Source organism: Limulus polyphemus, unplaced genomic scaffold (assembly GCF_000517525.1).
Source record: "Limulus polyphemus unplaced genomic scaffold, Limulus_polyphemus-2.1.2 Scaffold2901, whole genome shotgun sequence".
Taxonomy (NCBI): domain Eukaryota; kingdom Metazoa; phylum Arthropoda; class Merostomata; order Xiphosura; family Limulidae; genus Limulus; species Limulus polyphemus.
Genome location: NW_013668511.1, coordinates 3886 through 11470, shown reverse-complemented (window position 1 = coordinate 11470; position 7585 = coordinate 3886). Strand labels below are relative to the sequence as shown.

The following is a 7585-nucleotide window of genomic DNA, read 5'->3' as shown; positions in this document are numbered from 1 at the left end:
CCCACAACAGATCCCACAGCACCTCGACTCCATCATCTCCCAAACATTTCCACACTTCTGCTGATATTTCATCCGGTCCTGTGGCCTTACCCCTCTTCATCCTCCTCAAGGCTCTCTTTACCTCCTCCCTACTAATCTCAGGTGCATCCCTCTCGTTCGCTGCCCCCTCTCCGAAAACCCTTCTCTCATTCTCCTCATTCAAAAGCTTTTCGAAATATATCCTCCATCTATTCTTTATTTCTGTCTCATCACTTAGTACGTATCCTTCCTCATCTTTAATCTGTTTTATTTGTGTAATGTCTTTAGTTGCTTTATTTCTCCTTTTCGCCAACTTATAGATCTTTTTCACTCCCACCGGTGTTTCCAATTCTTCGTAGATGTCATTTACTGCACTCGCTTTTGCCTGCACAACTGCCTTCTTCGCTTCCTTCTTGGCTGTTCTTGCTGCCTCTCCATCCTCCTCACTGCCCGATGAATCCCAATTTTTCTTCGCCTCCTTTCTTTTTCTTTACTTTCTCCTGCACTATTTATTATTTGGTAGTTGCCACCATCCCTAAGTTTTAACTACTGACTGACCGGAAGGAAAACAACCAGTCAGTATAACTCTGCTACCCATGCTAAGCGACTGACCGTCACTTTTGTAAAGCTTACCAGCTCCGAAATCCAAAGTTCTACCACAGATCCAAACCCATGCCTCACTATCTAAAAAGAATGTTTATTACTAAATTAAGCTGTGGCTAAATTCTCTGTGGCTTTCTAGTAGAATAAGAAAAAAAAAGTACATATTTTGCAGTGTGTTTTATAAAATTTATCTGGTGTATACTGTTTGGTTTTCCAAATTTAAAATTAAGGCAGTTATAATTTCTATTAGATATATATTAATCATCTCATCTTGAAACCTATTTGATATAATTATCATAAACGAATATTAAATTATATGTTAATGGCGATCAAGAAAATTATGAAAACAAACAAATATATGTAAGTCATACTTAAGCAAAACTGCTTGAATTATAGACAAACATAATATTCAAAGTCTCTTCTTTATTTGTTTATTTTCCTTTTCTAAATTGAATTTTCGATTAGTATGCAGTTAAACGAAAAACATTCAAGCGACAAACTTAATAAAAGTTTAAAATTTTGCATTTCTTTGCTCTCGGCTTAACATATGATTATAACTATTATTTTCAATAAACTTATTTAGCTTCGATAATCTATCAGGATGAAACAAAAAATACTTACACATAACTACGCACAAAAATATTGCAACACCTAAAAACTTACCATAATTTTCACTACAAAATACATTAGCAAAGTTTTGGAAATCGTCCATGGATCTCTATAAAAAACAAAACAAATTGCCAACATGAACTTGAATTTCAACATTAACTGCAACATCATTCTTGAAAAGAACAAATGTATTAACAATCAACATGACATCATGTTCTATTCAAACTGAGAATAATAAAACGAATCATAAAAGTGAAAAAAAAACAACAAAGAATCTAATTACATATAATTTAGGATCGAGAGAAATTTGTTAGATTTAAATCTAGAAGTCCTCATTTTATTAAACTGCCCAAATGCATGGTGTAGTGACATTCAGTCAATCTACTGATATTTGTTATTAAATATACTTTAAAAAGACAGAAGCAGATTCATTAATTTAAGTTCTATGGTTTCACTTTTTTATTCTTTTAACAATACATTTTACAAATAAAATTAGTAACCATTTTGTTATTCATTAATAGAGGTCTTGTTTTAAGTACTAACTAAAAATAGCACTCTGGTTTCAGTTTTGTTTTTTTGTGATATAGTACACTATTTAAAAAAATAATATTTTATTCCAAAAATCTATTTGTTAACATAAAGATAAAAAAACAAGTGTTTAAAAATCAATTAATTCATTTTCACACCAATCTAATTTCAAATTATTTTTTTAAGTACATTTCTTAAAATAAAAAACAATAAATTACAAAAGGGTACTTAATCAGGCAGTAGGATTACTTATAATTTCAGGTTTCATACTCACAAGTTCCTCTTTAGCTCTGCAAAGTTCATCTATACAAACGAGTATCGCCTTTTGATGGAATTCATCTTGAACACCCATATTCTAGTGAAAAAAACACATAGAAAACAATTATTACAGCTATTAATTAGCCAACAATATTATTACGTACACCACAAAACATTTTTCCATTTGGAAGTCATTCCACAATTCACACCACGGAGACAAAAATTACATTAACACTTCAATTCCTTTCAGAGTTGAATAAAAAAAATTTTACAACATTCACTTTGATTATATCCTCTTATTCACGAGTCTTATAAGTACTGAAATTAAAAAAAACAAACTCAGCAAAGGTTAGTAATGTCCTAGAACAAACTTTTCAACACACAAGACTGACTCCCAAAACTGTCGCAGCCCTAAATATAAGTACAACCATTTATGTATAAAATATTCTGTCAGTTCTTTCTTTTCATGAAATCCCACAGACCAGCAAGGTAGTTGTGATGGACCGACATTGGTCCGAGGACGAGTGGTTGTAAAACAGTATTCTAAACCATGAAACAGGTAAACAGTCACTTCAAGGTTCATTCAAATGACTTCCAAGAATATCAAAAATAATGCTTCATCTTATCTCCAGAGGAAGAGGAAAATGTTACGAAATAATAATAATACTTCTGAGTCTAACTGTTAAACTATGAAGGATTAACATAAAGTAAAAAAAAAAATGTTTCATATGAAAACAAACTATAAAATATAATCTCCCAAACAAGAGGATGGATCTTTAATATTTGTCTACATTTTCCTAAGTACCTAGATATCCAGGTAAACGTTTTTTTTATCTGGAGATTTAAGCATAAATTTTGAATTGAATTTTTCTGTGGAAAGCTAAAAACCTTTAAAATTTTCCATGATTTAATTTCAAACAGAAAACATTTTCAGTTGTATGAAATAAAAAAAACAGATAAAATCACTGAGAAAATCCTGAGAAACTTTTGGCATACTAAGTATTTTCTCCTCGATTCACATTTTCAGGTTTCGGTGACTTTGTTTTCATTACCGAATATCTGAAATGTTATGCTGCGTTAATTATGAGTTTGATCTACATCTTATTTCTATACGAATGTCCTGTTAAGGACCACCTGTGGCCAATTCCAGTGTAAGTTCAAGCACTGTTGACATTGGCTGACAAACTTAGGCATAATTTTCAGTTCGAAAGTAACACTTTATTTATTTTAGAACTGGCAAATACGAACATGATACCCATACCTCCTAATACTATGCGTATTTTGTATACAAAATTTTGATTTTTAATGCATTTTTGTGTAAAAAATTAGTATTTATGCAGTCATGAAACTTATCTTGAGCACCGTAAAATTTTACTTGTTTGTTTGTTGTTAAGAGCAAAGCTACAAAATGGACTATCTATTCTCAACTCACCATGGGTATTAAAACCCAGTTTTTAGTGTTAAAAGCCATCAGACTTAAAACTATGCCAGTGAGGGTCATTTATTTTATTACTCTATCAACTTCTCAAACTATAACCAAGTTTATCTTTAATAAATTTTACTTTTCAGTAGTTTTCATGTTGCAAATAAAAATCTGTTTATTATTCTATCTTCATAATTAGCAATTCAAAGTATTAGCTAACAGTATTATGACCAGTCAAGTCTTACAGTTTTGATCTGTATAAATTCTCATCAGTCCGACTAGATCAACAATATGGAATTTTATCAAAATGAGATTCTTGTGTATGCAGACGTGTTAAAATTTTAAATCTTGTTACCCATTACAGAAGCTGTGAATCATCAGATATAACAGGAAACCAACAAGACTCACTAAGTACTCACAAAAGTTTCAGTTTCATACAACTTCTAAAAATTCAAATATAGAAAAATAAACAGTGGAATCTTTAATAAATTAGAGTAACATGTTCGGTTGTGGATAAAATAAATTCCATAACTTACAGAGCTAAAAAGAAGAATTAAGAGGAGATTCGACTGAGGTGTTTAAGATTATCAAGTAATTTGAGAGCATCGATGCATCATTTTTTTTCATTCTTAATAGTGGTTGAGAAAGGTAGGACAAAAAGACACAAATATAAATTTTGGCAGGTTAAGAGTCATCTTCAGCTTAAGACAGTTTTATTTTTCTAACAGGGTGGTTGACCTTTAGAACGGGATGTGGTGGATGCAGTAAATGGAGTTTAAGGGAAGCCTTGATAACTATTTAAATGATAATGGCTGGATTTGAGTTTCTTTGTTGCTGTTTAAAATTTAGCACGATGTCCCGGAAAGCTGTGGTTTTATCTCAAAAGCAAAATCAATACCTTAAACGTCTATCCACTTACAAATAATTTCTCTTTATCCAATAAGAACAGGTCTGAACCTCTGATGTTTTTAAACCCAAAGATCTCGGCATAATGATAAAGGTTTGAGGCAGCCACCCATTCTGCGACATTGGCTGCTGACCACGGAATTGACGGCTGTAAGAAATAAGACTTTACGTGTAACACAGACTTGTACATTCTCAAGAATAATAAACTAATCACAAAATAAACAACAAAAAACATATGCTAATCAATACAATAAAATACGAGTGTATACAGTGCCATACTACAAAAGTTATTCTATATATGTATCCATAGAATTACATATTTCAAACCTTGTTACAAAATATTTATTGTACTTAGAGACATATCAACATTTAGAAATTATATGCAAACATTTCTTATCATGTTTGTCTTTAGCAGATAAAAGATTGAATAATAATACACTTTTGGACGTAGTTTCAGTTTTAGCATTTAAAAACTTATAAACACACTTTGCAAAATCATATTTACTTTAAATATCAAAAAAAAGTTTTGTTTTAGCATGTGTTGTAAGAACGGTGCTAAAACAGATTCAGCATATCTTGCCCAATAGATATTAATTAATTAAGAAAAACAATGATTAATTGTGTTACATGAATGTAAAATGTTGAGCTTCTCACTCGGCAACAATCAGTGAAGGTCAACTCATGACATCAACACTGCTGGAAAGTTCTTGCTACACCTCTTGTTGTTGTTACATGGTTTGCTACTTTTTATTTCCAACTATGCCTTATTGTGGCCCGGTGGTTAGGGCGCTCGACTCGTAATCTGAGGGTTGCGGGTTCGAATCCCCATCACACCAAACATGCCAACTTCTGCCTTTGCCTGGTTCCAAGTCCAGGATGACAAAGGGGGAGGGTTGGGCGCGGGGCTAGCAACTCCACCCCGTAAAAAACAACCTGCTACAAGTAAGTGGAACAACACCTTCCGTTAGCGAGGTGCTGTTGCGGCCCTATGCTCTACTGGGAGTTTACAGGAATAGAAAAAAAAAAATCCCTTATTGTTGTGTAGTGTAGTATAAAAACAGGGAGAAGTTTCTTTAACTATCCCAAAGATGAGAAAATGATGAAGCTGTGGATGGAACAAGAGAGACGCAAGACATGGGAGCCCAGAGAAACAACTGTTTTATGCATAGACTATTTTTAAAGAATGGACTATGAGACAACACCTGAAAAGTATAGGTCTCAACTGTAATAACAGATCAATGAGAAATGCTGTTTCATACCTCTTCTGTTATAAGTGTGTAAAAAGAAATATCACTGAGAAGCAGTAAAGGGTGCAGTTAAATAACTGAACATTTGTATATGTTGTACATATGTTCTTGTCGAGTTCCAGTTCACATAAAACTGATGGTTCCTTTTCTTTCTCACTTATTAACTCACAGTTGTTATTAAATATCTTTCTTTTTAATTTCTGATGAAAACATCATTCTTCTGTGTCACCAGTTTTTGTTTTTATGAACGTTAGCAACTGCTTTGATTGGAGACCCATAAACGAAACCTTGATGGTTCAGTCGTAAAACAAAATGTAATGTTCAGCATATATTTGGGTGATGGCCATTATTGGAGTAGATTAGCTTTACTGTGATGTGCAATCATACGATTTTTCAATGTTGTATAAAACATAGTCCGTGTTTTAATCCGTCTCCTTCAATTGTGTCACTGTCTGTTGTAAAGTTGGGCCTTTCTTCATGACCTTCATACTCTTTTCTGGCACAATCTGATAACCCTGGACACAAATATATTCACCTCATCCTTTAGAACTTCATAATCCTCATCTGATGACAACACGGTGTTTATAATCAAGGACTTGAACAAAAATGTGCACATGAAAAGTACCATTGTGAATAAAGACAAAACAGCCTGAGATAAACTTGTTCAGGATAAAAATTTACATGTTAATTTTCCAGCTATTTATACATAATGTTGCAGTTATTTTCTTTCATTAGCAGGTTTTTAAAATTATCTGATGAAAATAATTCAATGTCCACTCCACTTAATCTATAATAAATTAGTTTATTTCCACCTTTATTGTTTCTACAACTTAGAAGTTTGAACACATGTACACCGTCATAAATTGTTGTAGGCCTATGTTACAAATGATGTTCAAACTTCACTAAAAATATAGGACTAATGTAAAATCAAATCAATTTTTTTGCCCAAAGTAGCCACATTAGCTAATACACTGATTGATTCACTCCATTATCTTCTGAAACCTAATTAGTAATTAACATGTCTTGGTAATAATCCAGGTATAAAATTTACAAAATAAGAAAATGTCTACACTTGACCTTTAACTAAAATAACAAACGAAACAATAACACAAAACGATAATGTCTATTACGACAGCGGAAGTCACGTAACGCTAGTAATACGTCATGAGCTACTAGAAAATACATGTCCCTTCGTGAAGCCTCGAGTGTTTACTGGTGTACGGTATTCTTGTATATAAGACCGCCAACAAGTGACGCCAACAAGGTAATTGAATTGCAGACAGAGACAGAGACGTAACGTCTTTCTTTATTAATTAATGTCAGCCTTAAACATTAATGTGTGTGTTATTTTAAATTATTTGAGTTTTGATCAGTTTATCTTGATAATATAAATTATATGGATTCAAAAACACATACATTTTCTAGTTTTTGTTCTTTTAATTACTCACAAACACATTCATACAAATCAATATTCATACCAATTACCCTTGAAAGGTGTAATATTAATAGCCAGGCCTAACCTAAGTTTAAAGTTTAACAACTCTACATATGCCATACTTAAATCACACTTCAAACCTCTATACAATCCTGCCATATTAGTTCAGTAACAGCTCTACACATTTCTGTCTTAATAAACAATCGATACTCATAACCAGCTATAAACTTAAGTAACAACTCTAAATATTCCTAATATACTGTTACGTCTCCGTTCGTTAATTAACATTCCGTAACTTCGTTCCGACGAAACTTTAGCGACACAAGTCCTTACTTAATAAAACTGGTTTATTCTTTCCGAATATAACTTTACGATACACTTAATTTCAACAATCGCGCTAAAACAAACTCTATAACAACGAACGTTAACTTAAACAATACGTCTCTCTCTGACTGCAGTTCAATTACTCATTACCTACACACACATTCTATGATTCCGTCACGTTGTCACCCTCTTATATATACCAGACTCCCCTATATCTAGTAAATGCTAGAGCAT

The 7585-nt window shown here is 32.4% G+C and overlaps 1 protein-coding gene across 1 annotated transcript in view; it reads right to left on the bottom strand.

The window, feature by feature from the left end:
• LOC106468173 (beta-chimaerin-like) overlaps window positions 1–6220 on the bottom strand; it is a 20271-nt gene extending 14051 nt beyond the window's left edge. Inside the window, exons 1-4 of the mRNA XM_013928585.1 lie at window positions 6128–6220; window positions 4359–4493; window positions 2033–2113; window positions 1285–1339 (exon numbers count right to left, since the gene is read on the bottom strand). Of these exons, the coding sequence (XP_013784039.1) occupies window positions 1285–1339; window positions 2033–2113; window positions 4359–4493; window positions 6128–6220 (364 nt within the window). The remainder of the gene's footprint in view (window positions 1–1284; window positions 1340–2032; window positions 2114–4358; window positions 4494–6127) is intronic.
• Between the last annotated feature and the right edge of the window lie 1365 nt (window positions 6221–7585).